The sequence below is a fragment of the Zootoca vivipara genome, chromosome 7 (assembly GCF_963506605.1).
Source record: "Zootoca vivipara chromosome 7, rZooViv1.1, whole genome shotgun sequence".
Classification (NCBI taxonomy): domain Eukaryota; kingdom Metazoa; phylum Chordata; class Lepidosauria; order Squamata; family Lacertidae; genus Zootoca; species Zootoca vivipara.
Window position 1 is genome coordinate 83,718,942 of NC_083282.1, and position 23,987 is coordinate 83,742,928.

The window sequence follows — 23,987 nt, forward strand, 5'->3', positions numbered from 1 at the left end:
CAAATACAGTGAGTAGTTGGAGATAGCCTTTATCCTAGCGTATTGTAAAGTTTTACAGTACAGCAGATTATGTCTTCATTGTATACTGAAATTCAGGCAAGCAAGTTAAAAGTATATAGTATGCAACAAATACGGTTTCTGTTGAGTGTGCAAGTCACATGCCATTAGCAAACCACTATTTTATCAGATACCCATGGAAGTGTTTGCGTTAATAATAATAATAATAATAATAATAATAATAATAATAATTTATTTATGCCCTGCCCATCAGGCTGCATTTCCCCAGACACTCTGGGCGGCTTCCAACAGAAATATTAAAATACAATCATTTATTAAACATTAAAAGCATCCCTAAACAGGGCTGTCTTCAGATGTCCTCTAAAAGTCTGGTAGTTGTTTTTCTCTTTGACATCTGGTGGGAGGGCGTTCCACAGGACGGGTGCCACTACCGAGAAGGCCCTCTGCCTGGTTCCCTGTAACTTGGCTTCTCGCAGTGAGGGAACTCCCAGAAGGCCCTCGGCACTGGACCTCAGTGTCCGGGCAGAATGATGGAGGTGGAGACGCTCCTTCGGGTATACTGGACCGAGGCCGTTTAGGGCTTTACAGCACCAACACTTTGAATTGTGCTCGGAAACAAACTGGGAGCCAATGTAGGTCTTTCAAGACCAGTGTTATGTGGTCTCGGCGGCAGCTCCCAGTCACCAGTCTAGCTGCCACATTCTGGATTAATTGTAGTTTCCAGGTCACCTTCAAAGGTAGCCCCACGTAGAGCGCATTGCAGTAGTCCAAGCGAGAGATAACTAGAGCATGCACCACTCTGGCGAGACAGTCTGCAGGCAGGTAGGGTCTCAGCCTGCTTACCAGATGGAGCTGATAAACAGCTGCTCTGGACACAGAATTGACCTGCACCTCCATGGACAGCTGTGAGTCCAAAATGACTCCCAGGCTGTGCACCTGGTCCTTCAGGGGCACAGTTACCCCATTCAGGACCAGGGAGTCCTCCACACCTGCCCGGCTCCTGTGCCCCACAAACAGTACTTCTGTATTGTCAGGATTCAACCTCAATCTGTTAGCCGCCATCCAACCTCCAACCGCCTCCAGACACTCACACATGACCTTCACTGCCTTCACTGCTTCTGATTTGAAAGAGAGGTAGAGCTGGGTATCATCCGCATACTGATGAACACCCAACCCAAATCCCCTGATGATTTCTCCCAGCGGCTGCATATAGATGTTAAAAAGCATGGGGGAGAGGGCAGAACCCTGAGGCACCCTACAAGTGAGAGCCCAGGGGTCTGAGCACTCATCCCCCCACCACCACTTTCTGAACACTGCCCAGGAGGAAGGAGTGGAACCACTGTATGACAGTGCCCCCAGCTCCCAACCCCTCTAGACGGTCCAGAAGGATGTTATGGTCGATGGTGTCAAAAGCCGCTGAGAGATCCAGCAGAACTAGGAAACGGCTCTCACCTTTGTCCCTAGCCCACCGGAGATCATCAACCAGTGCGACCAAGGCAGTTTCAGTCCCATGATGAGGCCTGAATCCCGACTGGAAGGGATCCAAATGGTCCGCTTCTTCCAGGCATGCTTGGAGTTGTTCAGCAACCACATAGCTGAGTCAAATGCATGTTTATACCCTCCTCTCTGAAAGAATGTTGATGACAGCTTGCACAGTGCTGGACCTGACTTTCTTTAGAAAACATAATAGTGGGAATTGGACAATGTGGTCTCAGTTTCTCAACCTGAGAGAGTTAAAAACAATATAGCTGTCAATAGATAGCTAAAGAACACATAAGCTGTCCTCCTGGGTTTTGTACGCTAGTTTTGAGGTCATCTCAAAGTAAGACAGAAGAGAGAGAACCCAAGTTTGAAATGCATGCACACACTGTGATGCTGGGGTTTAAGTAAGGATGTGGTTTATACCACATAGCAATGCACAAAATTGTAAGCTGAACATAAATTTGTACCCGACACAAGTGTGGTGTTCAGCATGACCTTCTATTTAGATGATTCTGGTGTTTAGTGATGCAAAGTAGTTAAAGATTGAGTACATATGGTAATGAATTACTAAACTTCCTGAAGTCAAGTGCTTTGGGTTTTGTATTAGCTGTGACTTGCTAAATAACAATAAGGAATGCAAATGTTTAATAAATGACAGCAACATCTTTTTTTTGTAATAATTGAATATCCCTTGTAACCAGTGAGAAACGGTGAGTCTGTCTGTCTGTCTGTCTCTCTCTCTCTGTGTGTGTGTGAGAGAGAGAGAGACAGACAGACAGACAGACAGAGAGAACTATCAGCAAAAAGTTTGAAATCTTTGTATTTTGCAAATGAGGATTGTATGCTGTAGAACCAAGGTGGCCAGATTGAAGGCCATGAAGGGTTTGTAAAGGCAAGCAGTACTTTCCCCTTTAAATAATACTGAATAGCCGGTAGTGCTACCGGTATGTTCTTCTTTGCAGCAGCTGCAGCAGTGTTCTAACTGCAAGAACTGAGGGAGGGAGGAGCCTTGCTACACCAGATTCCCCTCCTTTTATTGCTGAAAAGTTTCCTGTGTGGGTGCTGGCAAAGTTAGCTTTCTTAACAGTGAAGACTCAGCGCGACATATTCTTGGGTTACACTTAAAAGGTTTAAAACAGTCTAAAAGAGGTAAAACCCAGGAATAATACAGAAAGCAGATGGAACAAAATACTGTTCTTGAATAACCCTGGCTATTACAAGGGGTGTTAACTTTCATTTTGGTAGATTTATTGTGCTTTTTTGACAATATCACATCAGCATAAAAGTTGTTGGGGGGGGGTTCTGTTTGTCTATCAACATGCTTCTATTTAGCATTTTAAAAAACACCATGTTAGTCCCTGCCACTCAATTCAGAAAAAAGTTCTCACAATTAGCAGCAGAGAAATGGCTGTGAAAATGTAGTTCCAACCTGAAGACTAAATATCTGTCTTGGAGTTTGCTCTTTTAAGCATGTGTATCTTTGAAAGGTTGTGGTGTTGACAGTGTTCAATATTTAATTCTGAAACAAGAAATATGAAACATTAATGAGCTCCTTGGTAAAATAAGTTTGTAGTGCAATAATTACTGTAGATGGCTGTTGTATTTCACAGGTCCTTAGGTATGTATAATATGTGTAAATGCTAAATATCAAATATATTTATATATTTTTTTAAGCTTACCATTCTCTGAAATAAAATCCCCCAAATGATCCGTTGCCCAAGTGGGGTCTGGTATCTTGAATTCATTTGGCTTTCATTGCTGCATAAACAGAACATGTTAGACTAGTCGAGGGTTATATAATTCAAACTGTTCAACATTACTTCAGCCACAATTTGTGGACTCAAGTGGGAAGCTCATTTCAATAGCCCAACTGGCTGGATTTACAAAATCACAGTATAAATTGCAGCTTCTTTAAATTTGGAATCTAGAGAACCTCAAACAAACGCACAGTCCCTTGTAAGAAATTGTCAGAACGATTTGCAAAAAGAAAAGAAAAGCAATTCCATTGCTTGTATAGTTTATTCAGTATTGGAACTGAAGAAATTATCAGAATGCTGAAAAAAAAAGGATTCTACGTATTCTTTTTTTAAAACAAACAAACCATGATAACCAAACGGATGGTAATTCTTTTACTAAAGTATTTAAGTTAAGATGTATAGCTATATTCTTAATTCTTTGTTGTGACTGAACTTTTAGAAACAATAAAAACTAAACAGGAGCTCTGTATTTTGGGTGTGTGCACACCTGCTAGATTTTGGTCTTGATCTTACGGTCAGGGTTTTAAGAGTAAATCTCTCTTGCAAGGGATGATGCGTTGGGAGCCACACTTCTTACAACTCCTTGGCTCATCCAACCCAACTGGATATTTGCACAGCTGAGTTGGAAGTGTGCATCCAAGATCAGACAGGATCCCCTTTAAAAAAAACAACAACCAAAACTCCATCTCAAAATGTTAGGACGGTAAAAGGAAGAGAGCTGGCCCTGGCACAAAAGTGGGGCTGGGAAATAAACAGCAAATAGTAGGTGATGGGAAGGATGAGGCCACATATGAGGGAGCTTGCCTTAAGGCGTTTCTTCATAGGCCCACCATGTGGAAGCTTTTGAATCGCACTCGCACATATAGCCCCTTGCTCCTATAACTTCATGTGCAAAGTAAACGTTAGACATACCAGACTATGATGAGGTGAGTCTTTTCCAGAACAAGGAAATGGACTCTGGGACCTAAGTGGTAAGTGCAATGTTGTCTGTTCAAGACTTGCACATAGAGTTATTCACAGAAAGATGTACTTTATTTTTTGTTTAGAATATACTTCTAGCATTGTGGGAAATATGATTTGCTTATCTGGTGAATAATTTCTGCTCTCTCTTATTATAATACCGTGTTTCTCATATTTTAAGACATGTCTTATATTATTTTTTTCCGAAGAAAATAAGCCTATGGCTTATTTTCGGGGGTGTCTAATTTTTTGCCGAGCCACGACTGAGCGGGAACCAGCAAAGGCAGCAGCCCGCCGCCGGCTTGGAGCTCGGCAACGTGCGCGCTGCTGCCTTTGCCAGCTCCCGCTCTGTTGGAGCTCGGCAAAGCGCCGCTGCTACGGTACCTTTGCCGGCTCGAGCTCCAAGCCGGCGGCGGGCTGCTGCTTCGCGGCTTCTCCTTCTCCTCACTGCCGCCTTTTTCGGGCTCCAGCTCCTTCTTCCCCACAGGCTCCTCCGCGGAAGGCCCGTCCAGCAGCTCGGCCTCTGAGTCGCCGCTGCTGCTGCCGCCTCTTTCTCCTTCTCCTCCGCCGCCGCCGGGCTCTCCTCCTCCGGGCCCCTCGTCCTGGGCGGGAAGAGCGGTGGTGGGGTTCTCGGCGGCCGCCAGGCTCTCCTGGGCCTCCTGCCTTCCCGCTCGCCTCACACGCGCGGCACACGAACAGGCAAGGCGGCGCGCTGGGCCGAAAAGGGGGAGGGAGGGGGGAGGGTGAGCGCAGACGCGCGCGCAGGGGAGGCTCCCTCTCACCGGGCCATGTGCGCGAGAGCGGACCCGGCGGCGAGTCTCGCGAGAGGGGGCAGGGAAATTGAGCGGGAAAGCAGCAGCCCGCCGCCGGCTTGGAGCTCGGCAAAGCGCGCACTGCTGCCTTTGCCGGGTCCTGCTCATGTCTTATTTTTGGGGTATGCCTTATATTTCGCAAGGTCTTGAAAATCCTGCCATGCCTTATTTTTTAGGGATGCCTTAAAATATGAGAAACACGGTATATATATATATATATAGAGAGAGAATTTATATACCGCTCTATACCCGAAGGTCTCAGGGCAGTTCACATAAAGGATCACAGTATATAAAATAAAAATAAAAGCAATAACCCAATAATACCCCCCAAAAAAAGAGCCACATTTTAAAAGGGTATGGGGTGTTGAGCAGGTCAGCCAAAGGCCTGGTTAAAAGGGTGTATACAGTGGTACCACGTGTTACGTACTTAATCCGTTCCGGAGGTCCGTTCGTAACAGGAAACCACTCATAACAGGAGGTGCACTTTCTCTAATGGCTCCTCCCACTGCTACCGTGCCGCCGGAAGGCCACTTCCGCTCGCATCCCCGGGGAAAAGGTCGCAACAAGGGGCATCTACTTCCAGGTTAGCAGAGCGTGTAACCCGCAGCATTCATAAGGAGGATGGTACGTAACGCGAGGTGCCTAATATGATAAGGTAGCTGAAAACCATTTTAATATGGACAAAAGTGCACCAAGTTAGAAACTGATAGTGAACCCTGTAAAAACATGTGATTGTTTACTTCTACTCTTTTGTTTCTATGATGTGTTGGGATTTCTTGAAAAAGAAGCATTCAGCTCTATTCATGGAAAAGGGGAGATTCAGTGAACTCCTAAAGCAGGGTGATGTGATAGAGTGGACTTACACCTCTTAATAGATCTGGGACATACCTTTTTATTAAATGCTCCCACACATTAGAGGAAATCCTCCCCCGCAAGTAGAAAACAAGCACATAAAGGAGGAAGTTTCTAGTCTGTGCTTGTTTTCTGATTTGGAGCATTTGTAAAAATGTAATCTACCTACCTAGAGTCATAAGTGGTTCAGTCCCATCGGCTAGACTACATAGGCAAGGCCTAACTAAGCTTCACATTCCTTCAAAAAGTAGAATCATAGAATGGTAGAGTTGGAAGGGACCCCGAGGGTCATGCATGAACAACATGTTTCTGTTTGTTTCTCTCCTCCTATCCTTTGTTTTGCTCTTGGTTTTAGTCTGATTAACTTTGTCTCTAGTAATTTTAATTTTGAAGGAGAATTGCACCCTGGAAAAAATGCAGGGATGTGTGTATGTTGTGGGTTTTTGTTTTTGCTAGTTTTTATTCAAGGCTATGTTCAAATTAAGGAGTTCTCAAGGCTAGATTTTCAATGATTATGTGTGTTCTATAGCGATGAGGATAACAGAGAGATGCCACCAGGCAGAGTGAAGTCTTGCACCTTCACATGCGATCTATAATATATGTGTGGGATGCACCTCCTTTGTGGGTTGAGGGGGAGATCAAACTAGTACTGCTCTGAGTATGAAAATGTTCTTTTTTTGTTGCCTTACTGATTGGCAGATAGCTACGCATTTTGCTGTTTGAGGGAATGATTTCCCCTGACTTCTTCATCCCCCGCCCCCGGTTCCTTGCACCTTCAGAGGTAGGGCCAAAAAGTGGCCTGCTTGTGAAACTACTTCCCCAGGAAGACCTGTCTGACTGCTGTTCTGTTGTTCTTTCGAAGTTGGGGGAAACTTTTATTCCCTTAGGGCCCAGGCCTTTTAAAATTGTCTTTTAAACGAGTATTCTGTTCTGTTTGCCTTTAAGCTTATATTTTAATTCAAATGTGTATGTACTCCACATACTGTCTTTTGATGAAGGACGGGTATAAATTCCCTAAAATTAATTGTGTTTTTAATTGGAGTCCATCATTGGCTAGATTTTTCTCTTACACACTTTTTATTTAAATCTTCTGACCTAGTCTTCATAATGTGACATTCAAATTTTGTGGTTTCGCTATTCTCCAGTCCCTGTGCCAGTTCTAACCAACCTTCCTTAACTTTTTATCAGCCTTTTAAAATGTAATTTTATGGTATTTTATGGTATTTCAGAAAGGTGACAGAAATATTAGTTACGTCCTGAACTTGAGCCATTGCTTGTGATAAGTTCCAGGTCAGACTTCATTTTACCCAACAATTTCATCCTTTTTATGAGGTGAGCCCATTTCGTAAGGTTCAATTTCTTTTTGTTTAATGCTCATGTAGAGGGCTGGACTAGTGTGTACCCTGTACCAACTTTCTGGCTGGGAGAGGAGTACAGTATTCTCTCCTAGATCTGCCTGCTCCAGAGTCTCAACTAATTTACAACAACAACAAAGGAGGTATTAGATTCTCCTGCTGAAAAAAGTAGGCTTTAAATTTGCTTAACTTTGACTGATACATGCTCACAATATTTTGTCAACTATTGACTTGTTTTGATTGATAGTCTTTTGAATTAACTTATAACCTGAAGCTGGTAGCAAAGAACATTGGCTTAGCTACATACGTATAAGAATCTAGCCAATGACCCTCACATTTTATAAAATAGATTTGGTTCAGCCTACATTGTTTATAAGACACACACATACACAGCTGAGAGACTTCAAGCAGGGAAGGCTGTCTTGTTTTTGTGCGCAGGGATGAAATAAGGAAGGGCCTGTTAGAAATCTTGAAAGTCTGCATAACAGTGTTGCTTTTTTATGCAGTGGTAGGTTGGCTGGCTCACTCACTGAACACACTTCCTGTTTCTAAAAAAAGCCTCTCATTTAGCTGCTAAATAAATATGACAGCACCTGCAGAACTGGATGTATAGCCTCACCTTTTGTGTTGAATCATTCAAACGGTTTGGCTAGTAATGGCAGTTTCCAGTTGAAATGAAGGCTGGGGCACAAGTAGCACAGCACAGTTCCTCATTTGCTTCCTATAAGTAGCCATGCTGGACATAACTAAGGCTGTTGGCAATGAGCATATAAAAATTTCAGATCGTTGGCAGGGCAGTCTCTACTTCACAACCTTAAAAGCAGTCAAGAAGAAATAGGCACACGGCAGGATCTTCATTATCAGAATACACTGTTTGGCTGTTTTGTAAAATATATGCCCATTTTTAATTACCATGGTTAGGAGGAAAGGGAAATTTTCACATCATTGGGTTTTCTCTGCTTTGTTTAGATGTGATAGCTCAGTCAGTACAGCATGAGACTCTTAATCTCTGGGTTGTAGGTTTGAGTCCCACATTGGACAAAAGATTTCTGTACTGCAGGGGGTTGGACTAGATCAGTGGTGCCCTCCAGCTGTTTTGGGACTACAATTCCCATCATCCCTGACCACTGATCATGTTAGCTAGGGATGATGGGAGTTGTAGTCAAAAAACAGTTGGGGGGCCAGGTTTGGCCACCTCTGGACTAGATCAGCGTTTCTCAACCGCTGTTCCGCGGCACACTAGTGTGCCGCGAGACGCTGGCTGGTATGCCGCGATGTGCGGCGACGAGAAGGGCGATTTGCATTGTCACGTGCCTGGCGGCCGCCAATAAACTCCACTGACCCGTCGGAAAGGAAGCCGGCTGGGTCACAACGCGGGGCGAGCGCAGCTCTCAACAGCCACCACCACGGGAGGGCGGTTTTAGACATACTTAAAGAAGCTGGCTGGATGAGCTCAACCTGAAACTTGCTGAGCAAAGGATTGTGCTGGCAGAGAAATCAGCGGCTTGTGAAGCCTTATTACAGGAGATTGCAACCAACACAGCAATTGGCAAGTGTTTCTTACAGTCATGATTATATAGTCGATATAGGGCGGCACAGAGTTAATTTTTTTAACTTTTTTAATGGTGGTGTGCCTTGTGATTTTTTTCATGGAACAAGTGTGCCTTGGCCCAAAAAAGGTTGAGAAACACTGGACTAGATGATCCTCGGCCTCGGGGGGTCCCTTCCAACTCTACAATTCTGTGATTCTATAACCCTTTAGTGCAGTGTTAGAAACTAGGATAGAAAAGCTAGGAGCCAAATGGCTTCTGGGACCTGGGTTGTTGGCGCCAAAACAGAATGTTTAGTCTTTATGGGTTGGGGAGGTTGGCAACACTTTTTATTTATTAGTTTGATAAGCATGAATTAATACACAATTATTGTAAGCAACACATTCTTAATATAGATTTTTAACAGAAATTGTTAATGCATGTTTAATCTGGTGTTTACAATAAAAATCCAGATACTATACTTCAGTTTTCAAAACTACTCTTTATTGTTAAACTCCTTAACAAATTGTCTATTCTTATCATATACCGTATTTTTCACTCCACAAGACACACTTTTTTCCTCCCAAAAAGGAAGGGGAAAAAGTCTGTGCGTCTTATGGGGTGAATGCGAGAGCCAGAGCCGTGCACAGCAGGAAACCGGCTCTCAGTCTGCTTCCGTGACAGCGAGCGAGGTGAGAGGAGAGACGGAAGGGAACCCCTTCCGCCCCTCCTCCCAGCTTCCTTCCATCCTTCTTTCTCCCCCTTTCTCTTTCTTTCTCTCTCACCCCTTCCATCCGTCTGTCCTTCCTTCCTTCTCCCTCTTCCCTCCCTCCCTCCCTTTCTTTCTCTCTCTCACCCCTTCCTTCCCTCTTTCCTTCCCCCCCTCTCTCTTTCTCTTTCTTTCACCCCTTCCTTCCTTGTCTCTCTTTCTTTCTTTCTCTCTCTCTCACCCCTTCCTTCCTTCCTTCCTTCCCTCCCTTCCTCTTCCAACTTGAATAAAATATGGGGGGCAGGTAAGCCTCACCTCACATACCGTATCAGCCTTTCTCAACTTGTGGGTCCCCAGATGTTGTTGAACTACAACTCCCATCGCCCCTAGCTAGCAAGGCCAGAGCTCAGGGATGATGGGAGTTGTAGTCCAACAACATCTGGGGACCCACAGGTTGAGAATCACTGCAATTGATCTCAAGACAAAGTGAATGCACACTATATGAATGACAATGCCCATCAACATAGGGGGGAACAACTTCCTAAAATATTTAATGGGGGCGGGGCGCAAAGGCACCTAGGCCTCTAGGAGTTGGCTACTATGCCTAGGACAATTCAAGAAAGCAATTTTTTTTCTTGTTTTCTTATCTAAAAACTAGGCGCATCCTATGTTCGGGTGCGTCTTATGGAGCGGAAAAATACAGTACTTGGCGTTTTCAAAACTAGTCTTTACTGTTTAACTTCTTAACATATACTTGGAGGCTTCAAACACATCCATTTCAGTATACCTTGAGTGTCAGCCAGGTGCAAAAAAATGGCACCCAGACATTTGGAGGTGCTCGCAAATGGAGAATCTTTAGGCGCAAAATGCGCCTGGCACCCTGGTATTTTCAAACCCTGCTTTAGTGCTGTTTCACAGCTAAAACAAAGCCTAAGTTCACATAACTGCACTTGCACCCCTTTGCATTTCTTGCCTCTCCCTTTTTCAACCCCCACCCCCATTTTTCTGTTGAAATATAACCGGGGGGGTGGCAGTAAAAGGAAGGTCCTTGAAGCAGGAACCTGTTGTCATAATCTGTTTTAGAATCATAGAACTTTAGAGTTTGAAGGTACCTTGAGGATCAGGAATATGCAGGAATATGCAGCTGTCCCATACAGGGATTGAACCTGCAACCTTGGCATTATCAGCAACATTCTCTAGCCAACTGAGTATGTGCACTGTAAATTAGTGAGTCATCTACTTGGATGGCATAGTATATAAATCACTTTAGAACACAGTATCTGCCATTTTGACTAGCAAACCTCTCTGGTGGTCTCACCTTTGGGTCTGTATGCTGCAGAGCTGTTTCAGACTGGTAGCAGGGTTGTACCCTGTGTTTGGGAGCACGGAGAACTTTAAGGAAAAACTACTTACAGACAAAATGAAGGATAGGACTTAGCAGCATAAAAACTCAGATTTCCTAATGTTCAAGGTGCTTCCTTGACTGTCACTAGGGAGTTGGAACAGAGCTGGTTACTGGCCGGCTACACTTTGCTCTTAAGGGCTAGATGAAATAAATGTGGAAATGGGTCTGAATTGGGGGGGGGTGTCAAAGTGTAGAAGCATCCCTTACCAAGTTGCAGTTCTGTTTTTCTTGTACGACACCCTGACCGGAGTGTAGGCAGGGTAGAGTTGTAAGGCTCTGTCTCAGCTGCCACACTTTTAACATCACCATTTCAGCTGCAGTAACTGAAGCCTCTGTAGTCGCCACCACAGGGAAACCAGTTTCTTAGGATGTGACTGTAGAGAACACAAAGCATCTTAGGTGTAGCTTAAATATTTTGGATGCTTTGGGGAAAGGTAGTAAAGCACTTGTGTGAAGGCAAACATTTGAAGTTATACAGTTAAAGTACAGTACAAGGATTAACTTGCCATATGCATGTGACTGCAAAATAGGTGCTAGCCACCTATAAAGGTAAAGGGACCCCTGACCATTAGGTCCAGTCGCGAACGACTCTGGGGTTGCGGCGCTCATCTCGCTTTATTGGCCGAGGGAGCCGGCATACAGCTTCCGGGTCATGTGGCCAGCATGACTAAGCCACTTCTGGCAAAACCAGAGCAGCGTACGGAAATGCCGTTTACCTTCCCGCCGGAGCGGTACTATTTATCTACTTGCACTTTGACGTGCTTTTGAACTGCTAGGTTGGCAGGAGCAGGGACCAAGCAACAGAAGCTCACCCTGTCGCGGGGATTCGAACCGCCAACCTTCTGATCGGCAAGCCCTAAGCTCTGTGGTTTAATCCACAGCGCCACCCGCATCCCACCTATAGATGTGGGGAAATGCATACAGTGTACGGTATGTAGCCTGGGGTAGTTTCATGCCTCAGAAAACTGAGCTGCAGACTTCCCATGTGCTGTGACCAGTCTGAACTCTGTAAACAAGGGCAGGGAAGCAGTATATTGGGAGCTAAGCAACTGCCATAAACTTCAAAAGAAATATATTAATTCTCTTTGGATCGTTGTTATCATTAGGAAATAGAAAGTTATGGTTATAATTGTTCCTTCGTTTTCTCTGCTCGTTGAACCAGTGAGGGTAAAACATTCATCAAGTTGCAGGAAGCACAAGAGAGCATGCCTTTTCCCAGCTCCTTGCTTCTGTGTATCGTTTTCTCTCTCCCCCTTCGATTCCTACCGTCCAGTTTGCACATGCACTTTGTCCTCTTTATACAAACTGTTCTTTGAGCAATGCATGCTTAGAATAGCGCTCTAGAATCAAATGTGAGTAGGCGAGTTTGGATAAAACCTTCAGGATTTTTTTTAAAAAATGAAAATAACACAAGTTGAACCCTTTGATTTTCATCCATCTCAGCTTCAGCTGTCCTATTAATAGTATTTTACATCTATTTTACAGCTAAATATTACTGTTGCTTACAACGTTCTATCTGTGAGTTGGTTTCCCTGCAGAACTCCTTCTTTTCACCCCATCCAAGATTTCCCATGTACCTTTTTCCTATTTGCAAGTAAATTCAGTTTTAATGGCTTTGATCTGATCTCATACGAGTATGTGTTCAGTATTATAATGTTCAATATATATTTGGTAGTTCTGTGTGTGTAACAATATGAACGACCACATTACTCAGTAGAATAATGTATTACTTGTTCCATGTGCTGCGACAGGCCAGACTTACGCCAGTTAGCATTAGTAGCCACCTAAGATGCAATCCCTTTTGACCTCTGAGGAGAAAGCTGTGCACCATATAGGTTTGGGCCTTTTTTAAAAATTAAGTTTTATTATGCTTTATTGTTAATGCCTTTAAAAAAGCATTTAAAAAATATTGAGCTGTATGAAGGATTTTTATCCAAACATTTCAGAAATTTGTATGGACATTTTAAAGAAAGGCTCTCCTGAAGTGAACATTTCTGGCACACTTAGTCTGGCACATACAAAATTAATGATTTATGTGGTATATGGAATTTATTTATGATTAATTGATCCACAGTACGTTTCATATACTGATTGGTTTTCCCTGTATGCTCCCTGTAATGGATATGGTAGGTCTGAAAATAGATAACTAATATTGATGCATATTAAAATACAGTAGTTTTAATATATAATTGATTAGAATATTGAGAATACAGTCGTACCTTGGATCTCAAACACCTTTGTCAACATGAAGCTACTCTTAATTTTGCCGTCTGCGAACTATTACAAAAACATTTTATAATGTTAAAATGGTGGGGAACCCTTTAGCCTGTCCCAGAATCCCCCATGTGCAGTGCTGGCTATGTGCCAGTTACTACAGGTAGCATTATCTATTTCTAGGTATGTTCATTTCCTTTATGATAGTGTCAGGCTTGTTTAGTGTGAGCTTCAATTAAAATGCAACACCACAGAGGGCTGAAGATTTGTCCTTATACAAATGAACAATGAGGCCAAAGCTTGTTATAGTGCAAGTATGTGCACATAACGATTAGCATCTGTCTGGCTTTTTCAAAAAGAAATAATAGGTTATTTTGCATCCAGGCAGCTTTTTGAAGTTATTCCTGCTGTGTTAATAAACCTTTGGGACAACGGGAAAGCTTATAGGTTTTTGACAATGGAGTGTCTGATCATGTGTGACTACTAGACACTGCATTGTTACTTCCTATGAATTCTCCAGTTGTGTCGGTTCTTGAGAGTAAATGGATACTTTTAATTTCTTGGGCAACAGCAGTTTATCTTCCTGGGTTGACACATTTAGCTAGTTCATTCCTGTGAGAAATCATCCCAGGAAAACTGCAGCCTTTCAAATCATTGTCTCCTCCGATAGCAGAAAATCTCTTTCCTCCTCCTTTTCACTGTAATGGGACAGAGAGGATGTAATATTCAGCATAGCCTGCTAGCAAGTGTGCAGTGTTCCAATATAGCTCCCACAGTGACATTCTAAAGAGTTGCAATACAGTACCTTAAGCATCGGGACACAGGTGGTGCTGTGGGTTAAAGCACAGAGCCTAGAGCTTGCTGATCAGAAGGTCGGCGGTTCAAATCCCTGCAACGGGGTGAGCTCCCATTGCTCGGTCCCAGCTCCTGCCAACCTAGCAGGTCGAAAGCACGTCAAAGCACAAGTAGATAAACAGGTACCACTGCGGTGGGAAGGTAAACAGCGTTTTCATGTGCTGCTCTAGTTTGCCAGAAGCAGCTTTGTCATGCTGGAAGCTGTACGCCAGCTCCCTCAGCCAATAATGTGAGATGAGTGCCACAACCCCAGAGTCGGTCACAACTGGACCTAATGGTCAGGGGTCCCTTTACCTTTACCTTGACCATAAGCATCATTGAACTGGCAGGAAAAATTATAGGGTGAGCCAAGAGCATTGTTTCAAGATGATCTTGCAGCATCAGTTTGCCTTGGTATGAACAAAATCTTCTTCCTTAAGGTCTTGCTGTGGTGCCACTGTGGCCTCAGCAGGTATGTTCTCCCCAGCTATAAGTGGAATGCAATAGTGCTGCTGAGCTTACAGGAAAGTAAACACAGCGAGGCCACAACTTATAAAGCATGGTTGTAAGGGACTTCGCAGCCTAGGTTTTAAGGGTTATTTTTATTTCTAAAAACTAAACAAGAAAGTAGCGGGGGGGGGGGGCGGAGAGAGTGATGCATATCCATATATATGTATTGCTCTCTTTTTTTTCCAGTGAAGAGCCTGACTTTCTTTGACCTTTAATCATAAGGTTTACTAGGCAATGACCTATTTAAAACATCTGTTATGAAACGTAGTTTCATGGGGCACTGAACTTTGTACTAACGAAATTGAATCTCGTTTTAACTGCAGTATTGTGTAACTCATGCACACACCTTTCAGTAGTGTTTGTGTGTCTGTGTGTTTTAAGCAGCCTTGGCTTCCTTAAGCTGTAATTGGTAAACAGCAAACTCAAATGACAACTCTTGACTTGTGCTTTTATTTTAGAGTGCTGTGCATCCACTCATAAGGAGCTTTCTAGGTGGTACAATATGGGCATACTGCAGCATGCATACCTTCCCTGAAGTTGGCTAGTGCTTCTGTTGTAAGACCACTGCATTTTTCCAACCCTGAAATAGCAATTTTATCATTTAGGAAATGCAGATACATTGCTTCATAACTTTCTTTCGAAGAAGGCTAGTGACTCAGGGTTGACTGGGTTGGCAACCCCTGTTTTAAAGTCTGCAGCTTTTGGAAACAATAAAAAGTAATAAAAGTAATTTAAAAAAACAGTATTTTAGACAACAGGTTCCCCCCCCCCCCGCTTCCCTACAGATGGGTATCCAGGTCCCCCTCAATTATTTTTAAAAGCTATTCTAATGCAGACTAACTTTGTTTTGTTTATTAGGAAACATTTGTTATCTTTCTACTTATGAGAATTTCCCAACAAGCCAATGAGTAAGCAAGAATTGGAGAATATTTGTGATTATTTATGAAGCTAATGGCAGGCACCTAGAAAACCTGCCCTCCCCTGGAAATCACAATATACAAAGATGACAGGGTGTTCTATACAGGAAAATAGTTATTGATTTGTGTAGTTCTGGTGAAAGCAGGTATATTTGCCACACTTGCAGGTGAAGTATGAGGTATGGTTAAATGAATGTTCCCTTTCTCCCTCCTCCCTAGAAAGAGAAAATGGAAAGTCCTTAAAGAACTGAGCTGGTTGTCTCTAAGCCACTGGACCCAATTCAAGATTTCAGTACTAACATACAAAGCTATAAACAGCATGGGCCTGCGTACTTGACAGATCTTCTCCCACTGAGATCAGCTGGGGAGGCCTTGTTTGTGGTGCCGCCATTGGAGGTGGTTCATGCCTTAAATAATGCAGGACCTTACATCGAAAATGCAGTCTCACACACAGAGGGGCACAAAGAGGTTTCTTTGAAACACACAAAGCAGAGTGATGGGGGGTTTCCAATCTGTCATTAGTACTGTTATAGCCATTATTCAGTAAGGTCAAGCTTGTAAATAGCTGCTCACTTGGCTGCTTGTGGTAAAAAATCCAGGTGGCCAGATGGATAAGGGTTTGTAAAGTGGAGGAAGTGTGCAATGGACAACAGTGGTATGTGGGGGCAACTAGACTAGTGTGTGCCTGTGACACATGTGCAGCCATATTCCAGGCAATGGCAGTGGATGCATTTGTAGGGAAATTTGCAAGTATCTTTATCAGCCTTATTTATTTGACTAGGAGAGTTTCAGTGTTGTCTAATTCTAAGGTGGCCTAATTTAAGTCTCAGGAGTTGGTGATTTCATCCCCCCCCCCGAAATTCCCAAGCTCATTAAAAGGGAAGAAGAGCATAGCACAAGTTCATTTCTAAGTTTTGGTGTGCCCTCCAGCTGTCGTATCAAGGCGCATCTCCAGCTATCCAGACAGAACCCAATAGGCTGTATATTTGGAGTCGTTGTGCACGATCTTCCTCTGTAAAAGAAAGTTTCATGACTCATGTTTCAAGGCCCCCACCTACTGTTGTCAATAGAACTGACCTTTAGCCCATTGTGCCAGATGGTGGGGACATGGGAGGAGCCTTCTATGTTGTGGCACTCCAGAAGTGGAACTTCTTGACCTGGGAGAATCCATCTAGCTTTTTTATTGCTTTTCACCACCAGCTGAAAATCTACCTTTAGCCCAATTTTTGCTTCATCTCCTGTCTCTGGGGTGTGGCTTTTCAGGTGCAGAGGTAGGATGGCATAAATATTGTTGTCTAAGTGGCTCGGGGTATTGTATTGTTACAGCATAATGAGCAGTGGGGAAGAGATTTCTGCAAGGTCCTACAGTATCTACTCGGATGTTATGCACACCTCTCTTTTTTTGCCAAATTACCATTTGTTTTGCCAAATTACATCACAAAAATTAGGGTGCACATTAACATTCAAAGGTGCATTACATTTGAGTAAATACTTGAATTCACTGTGTTGATGAGAGGAAAGTCCGCTGTCCAGCGAGTTAAAACGGCTCTTAATATTGCGCCAGTGCGTCAGTGGCAGACTGAGCACACCATCCTCCCCTAGCCCCCTTGAGGTCTCCTTTGCTCTGAGCAGCTGTTGTGTGACTGAGCCCCTGAGGGTGAGGGAGGCTGGCTGGCAAGCAGCCACAGGCGGAGTCACCCTCCCCATCTGTGGGGGGGGGGCATGGCCACCATGGAGAAACTGGTGAAGGCCTTTTGAATCCCTCCGCTCTTCCCAGCAGCAACTGGGCTCCGCTGTTTTGGCGGCGGCGGCGGCAACATCCGTTTCACAGACCTTGAGCTGTGAAGGGAGGCTGGAGCGGTTGACGGGCATGGAATGAAAGCCGCTGCAGGGCCAGTGCTGGGGAGGTTCTCCGGTGGGAGCGGTGAAAGCCGAAGCGTGCTTTACTTTACATTCTAGTAAGTAGAGTATACTGAAATGTGCACTTTTTTGTCAAATTACTTTGCAAAAATTAGGATGCGCATTAGATTTGATGGCGCATTAGACTCGAGTAAATGCAATATAACATGTTCCTAGTTAGTTCATAGCTAGACTAGTTGCCTTACAAGGTCCCTTTCAACTCATGCGGTGATCTGTTCAATAAAAGGACATTAAGGTTGGTTTTTGGTGGAGAACAGTGCATAACGGAGAGAAATTATTGTGCCTCCGTTTAAAAGTGGTTGTAAACACAGCGCTCTGATATGGCGACCTTTTGGATCAGTATTTTTTCACATTGATAAGATCCTGGTCTTGCATTGTGGACAGAGCTGCACAGTTTTTCATGGGTAGCAGAAGGATATTTTTAGAGTCCTTCTATTAAAAGGTTCTAATATATAGTTGCAGGAATAACCTGCATTGCTGCTGTTACATCATGTGCTCTATTAGAATGTGCCAGTGGATGAACTGATGTTATGACAACAAGAAACCAACATACAAGAGCTAGTCTGGCTTCTTTCTAGGTAACAAGCCTAGTACAAAGAATGGCATGGATGGCTTTTTAACCCATCCACTGTTATAGAGCAAAATTAATGAAATGGGACAGGATCAGAGCCATGTAGAATTGCTTGATCAGAGCCTTATTTATTTTTTCATTGCCCATCTGTTGCATGTAGTGATTTAGGCCAGGAATATCAAATACGTACGTGTGTGTGTGTGTGCACGCTCGTTCGTTCGTTCATTTGTGTTCCTTTATGGCCTCCTTTACATACATGGAGAATTTGTAGTGCTACAACACAATCCTGGATTTGCCTGAAATCAGGGTAGGGGAGCAAAAGTGAAGTCAGAGGTCTGAGTAAAGTTGTTTTATGATAAAAGTGCTATGGGAGGGTTCTACATCTCCCTCATGTTACGCAGCTGAGAAATGGAAGAGGGAGAAGTTTGAGTACAGCAAGAACGGATGTAGATTGAAATGGGGGAGATGGTAAGGGCACCCATGCCGCTAAAGGTTTGCAGGAAGTGGGAGTGGGGGACAAAGTTGTCCCATTTGAAGTGACTTTGGGCTTGATAACGCTGTCCAACATTATGTTGACTTGCTGTGCTAGGGCCAATATGCCTACCTCTTCATGTGGGCTTCTTTGCACCCTCTGCTGGTCATATTTATTTGTTTTCTTTTCTTTGATCTGCAAAGCTTGTAGAATGGGACAGCAGCCAGTACTGATAGCAGAGCCATTTCTTGAGTTCGCGGAAGCTCTTACAGAAGCTGGGTTTAAGAAGCATGCTCTCCTCCTACATCACATTGCTTATTGAACACCAGCAGGGTATGAGGCAGTGTGCAGTATATAGAAATAATGTGCTTGGTGTTTCCATACCAACTGTAGTAAATCTCTACAAAGATAAATGTAATACTTTGGGCCAGCCAGCTCACACAGAGATCTGTGGGCAGGAATACACTTCTGGGTAGCAGTAGCAGCTACTGACTCTTCACCATTTCTACCACCAGCTGGAGAGCCCCATTACCAGCCCTCTTGAACACCTCCTCCAACATTGCTCGAACCTCACTCTCCCAGGCCTGTCTGACTTCAGCAGACTGGGCAAACAAGGAAGTTTCTGTGACTTACTCCTCCTTTCTTATCTGCTGAAGAACCCAGGCACGGATGAGGACAGTGAACAACTGAGAAGGCCGGAACAGGCTCTGGAGCTAGTTATATCAGTTGCTGCTTCTGCAGCCTCTCAAAGGCCTTTGTATATTATGCAGGGGCTTGTTCATAAGCCCCCTGTGTTAACTAACCCTTGGTCAAACTAAAATCCAGAAATTGCTGGCTTTGGGTAGTGAGCTAGCTGCTTAGCTTTGTAAAATCCCTATTTTGTGTTAGTCCAAGTGACTTCATTTTTCTTGGCGGTTGACTTGAGAAGTATTGTCAGTGTCTCAAATGCAAGTCTTTTCCTCTGATTTCCTTATGAAGCCTTTATTGTTACCAGTAGTAACTCGGAAATCTGAAATGCTGCATTTTCTTTTCCTTTGCAACGTTGCACCGGTTCTTTTTAGCAATAAAGCAAATGTAAAAAGTGGGAAGGCTGACGATGATCAGTTAGTGCCATTCTCCTGCTTAATCCTCTCTTCTGCTCATATGTGTTGTGGCTGCAGGAAGAGTAGAGGTGCTGCAAGTCAAGTTCAAGGTGTTAGTAATAACATATAATGCTCTAGACAGCTGAGGACCCCCTTATCCCTTATATACCGGTATCCAGTAGATCACTGCACTCTATGAGGGACCTTCTCCTGCAAGTTCCAAAGATCTTAGAAGCTCACTGCAGTAACTGAGAGCAGTGCTCTTAGTGTGGCTGCCCACGTTCTGTAGAATAGCATTCCTATCAAGATATAGCAGGCACCCACTATTTTTACTTTCCAGAAACAATTGAAGACATTTTTATTGCAACAGCCTTTCCCACTCTTTGCCATGATTTTCACAGAATCATAGAATTGTAGGGTTAGAAGGGATCCAAGGGTCATCTAGTCCAACCCCCCGCAATGCAGAAATATCAGCCAAAGCATCATTTTTTCAGGGGGGTTTTCAGTTTTATTTTAAAAGATTTTGGGGGGCAGTTTTGTGTCTTGTTTTTATCACACAGAATGCAATTAATAAATGGATTATAATAATGTAAAGCCACAACTTTGTAGAGGGCAGGGGACAATTCAAACCATGTGTTTAAATTAGTTTGGAAGTGGAGTGTGATCTCGGTGAAACATTCCCTGCTAAAACTACAATTAACTTTGCTCATTTCTCAGTCATTTGCTGATAGCCCACTAATCTAAAAGTTATTATTGATTGTGGGTCCTGATTTTGCTTTCTGAGTTAAGAAGTTCAAGCAGTGTGGACTTGGATTCTTTTTCCATCCCACGTGGAAAGATAATAACCCTATTAAAAAGATAGTGTAAGTAGGGTATAGTTCAGGTTAGTTATAAGGTAACATCAAGCAAAGTCAAGTTCTCATGGATCAAACATTTTGCTGTGAACCTCAAACTTACAGCTCTCATTCTCAGTCGGTTAAATGAACAATTCCCCAGTAGAGTGTACCGGTCCAACTAAAACTGTTGCTACAGTGCATGGGATTTCCTAGTCCTCCTCCTTATTCCTTCCCTTTCTTTTCTTTGACACATGTGGGTAGAAACAGCTCAAGGTAGAACATTGCAGTACTTTCCCATGCCATGCATAATTTTATGAGCTTCTACCATGTCACCTCTTACTCGCCTTTTCTCTAAAGTAGAAAGTCCCAAACACTGCAAACTTTCTCCATAGGGGTCTTGTGTCTTCCACTCAGTCATTTTGGTTGCCGTTTTCTGAGCCTTCTCCATCTCTAATGAGGCAACCAGAACTGTGCACAGTATTCCAAATGTGATTGCCGTGTAAATTTATATAATGGCATTATGATACCTGCAGTATTTTCAATTCCTTTCCTAATGATCCCTATTATGGAATTTGTATATTTCACAGCTGAGTCAACAGCTTTATCAAACTATTTTCTTTGACCCCCCAGGTCTCATTCTTGGTCCATCACCCATCATCCAGGCCCCATAAGTGTATATATATGTAAAATGAAGAATTTTTTGCCCCAACGTGCATCAATTTCTTACATTGAATTGCATTTTTCATTTTATTGCCCTTTCACTCCTCTTGGAGTGGTCCTCTTGGAGCTCTTCTCATAGAATCAGAGTTGGAAGTGACCACAAGGGCCATCCAGTCCAACCCCCTGCCAAGCAGGAAACACCATCAAAGCATTCCTTTAAGCTTCCGCTTAAAGACCTCCAAAGGAGGAAACTCCACCACACTCCTTGGCAGCAAGTTCCACTGTCGAACAGCTCTTACTCTCAGTCCTTTAGTTTTAATAACCCTGAACTATTTAGTATCACCAGCAAATATGTCCACCTCATTGCTTGTAACTCTAATATAAATAAATAAATAAATTTATTATTTATACCCCACCCATCTGACTGGGTTTTTCCAGCCACTCTGGGCAGCTGCCAACTGAATATTAAAAACACAGCAGCATAAAACATTTAAAGCTTCCCTAAATAGGGCTGCCTTCAGATGTATTTTAAAAGTAAGATAGTTGCTTATTGCCTTGACATCTGATGGGAGGGCGTTCCACAGGGCAGGTGCCACTACCAAGAAGGCCCTCTGCCTGGTTCTTATGAGCAAGTTAAAAAGCATAGGTCCCAATACCGATCCTTGGGGGACTCCACCATTTGGGGAAATGTACATTTATTCCCACTCTTTGTTTCTGCAACTTCAACATTTTGTGATCCACAAGACCTCTTCACTTACTCAGGAGATTTTCATGAGATACTTTGACTAAAGCTTTTTGAAAGTTCAACTGCACGTTCAAGTAGGCAGATATAATACTAAAGAGAGGTTAAAGATCAGCAAAAGTATGTTTTCGCTGGTCCATCCAGAGAATATAACAAATTCTAAATAGAGGACTGCTGCTGTTGCAGAGATAAAAAGTTCAGTTCCTCAAATCCTTTGCTAAGTTGGTTATGGGCTGTGAGATGTTCTAAACATCATGCAACTCTGCTGTGTTTTTCTTCAATTCATTTCCAGAGATCTCTCTTGTATTTGGAACCTGAAAATCCAGTACATCTGTATTCACCAACTCAAATGGATTCCAAAACAAGTCAACACAAGTGATTCGTACTAAGCTCTTTAGAAATCTCTTAAGTAGTTTGACAGTTTCCAAAATACTTTTTGTGTAAGATCTCCCAAGGTCTCTCCTTTGTGTAGTTCTCCCAAGTGATTGGTCAAGCCCAGTTATTTAATGTTCTGTTCTATATTTGGACAATGTATAACGCATAAATACTGAAAAGATTAGCTACTCATTAACTTTCGGTAAGCTCAAAATTATATTTGGTCCTGAGACAAAAGTTGGTTCTTAACTTCATTTGAACACATAACAAAAGTTTATCTGAATAAGGAGAAGAAAGAGCTAGTCAGACTTAGCTCGCTCAATCATGCAGAGTTACAGCACAATGCAAAACCTGAACCTAAAAGAAAATTCTTTAGAATGTTAACATTGACATTTTAAAAGGTGGAAAAGGTATATCCGATGCATTCTAATAATTTTTTTTGGGGGGGGGGGATTTGTGACATCAGCCTTTTTGCACATGAGTCTGATGTAGCTACCCAAACCTCAGCATCAGAGAATGTTCTGTACATTCTGAAGATGAACTGAAAATGCTCAGAAGACATTTTTCTGATTAAAATTTCTCTCACTTTCTCTCCTACACACACACACACACAGCCACTTTGCAAGATTTTTTATAAATGGTTCTCCACCTTTTGGGGGGGGGTAGGGTGCAAAATGGTGAACAGGCTTCTGTTGCCACTTGCAGTATCAGCAAAAAACCACAAATCCTTGCAGGGAGAAAGGGGAAGAAAGAAGCACTGTTAATGCTAATGATGAGCACACTCCCAAGAGACAGTTGGAAAATTTCTTCTCTCCCTCCCCAATTTTCCTGCCCCCAAATAGGATGGAGAATGTCGAAAGGCCATTGATGCACAGTTCTAGGTCTTACAACATTCTGTGACACTGAAGAGAATGAGGCATACTGTGATCATTTGGGACTGAGCTCTGTCCGCTACTCTGAATGAGTGGCACTTCTGTGACATATTTATCCCTGTGACCTCCAGCAACATTGCAATATCCCAGCTACAGTGGTACCTTGGTTTTCAAACAGAATGCATTCCGGAAGTCCGTTCGACTTCCGAAATGTTCAGAAACCAAGGCACGGCTTCCAATTGGCTGCAGGACACTCCTGCAGCCAATTGGAAGCTGCGCCGGACGTTCGGCTGCCGAGGCAAAGTTCGCAAACTGGAACACCTACTACTTCTGGGTTTGCAACTTTTGAGTTCCAAGTTGTTCATGAAGTAAGCTGCTCGAAAAACCAAGGTACAGGTATGACTTATATATATCAGTTTATACACAAGTCAAGTGCACCATTCTTTCGTGGGTTTTTTAAAAAAATGAAATTCTTCTATTGGGTTTCAATACAGCAAATTATTTGAATAAGGACAGAAAGGCTTTCCTTAAAGCAAGTTATAACCATTCTTAGAGAAAAATTATTTCTGCATCTTTTATAAAAATGTTAGCAACTACGCAAAGTAGTCTATACTTTACATAAGCATTCAGCATACTAGATTAAGCACACTTCTACATTGGCAGAAATACGAATGTTCATCTTTGCTTTCCGAGACATTTGAATGTATTTTAATCCTTTTTTTAATGTGTAGCAGGCTCTGTGTGCTGAACCTAATTAAGTGAAGATCCAGCATATTCGTTAATGCAGCAGCATGTTTGTAGTCAGAAAGCTTCTTAGGACTTCTGCTGTTTTATTTGGTTGCTTGTTCATTAAGTAAAAAAAGCATGTTGCCTTTTTTTGTTTGCCTCTTTGGGGGACCTTGTCCCTGCTGACTTGTTGCTCCCTTTTTGTTTGCTTCCAGGAGTTCTATGAACATACAAAAACACTTTGGCAAGATGAAGGTGTGAAAGCCTGCTACGAGAGATCTAATGAATATCAGTTGATCGATTGTGCACAGTAGTAAGTACAACTTCTCTTACAATTTTATTGCAATCTCTTGTAGAAGAAAAGGAAACGTTTCTTG

The 23,987-nt window shown here is 43.0% G+C and overlaps 1 protein-coding gene across 4 annotated transcripts in view; it reads left to right on the forward strand.

Moving 5' to 3' along the window:
- The window catches only part of GNAS (GNAS complex locus), a 185,438-nt gene that overhangs the window by 123,642 nt on the left and 37,809 nt on the right, over positions 1 to 23,987 (forward strand). For all 4 annotated transcript variants that reach the window (XM_035123345.2, XM_035123346.2, XM_035123348.2 and 1 more), the window contains exon 5: positions 23,826 to 23,923. In XM_035123345.2, coding sequence (XP_034979236.1) covers positions 23,826 to 23,923 — 98 coding nt within the window. The remainder of the gene's footprint in view (positions 1 to 23,825; positions 23,924 to 23,987) is intronic.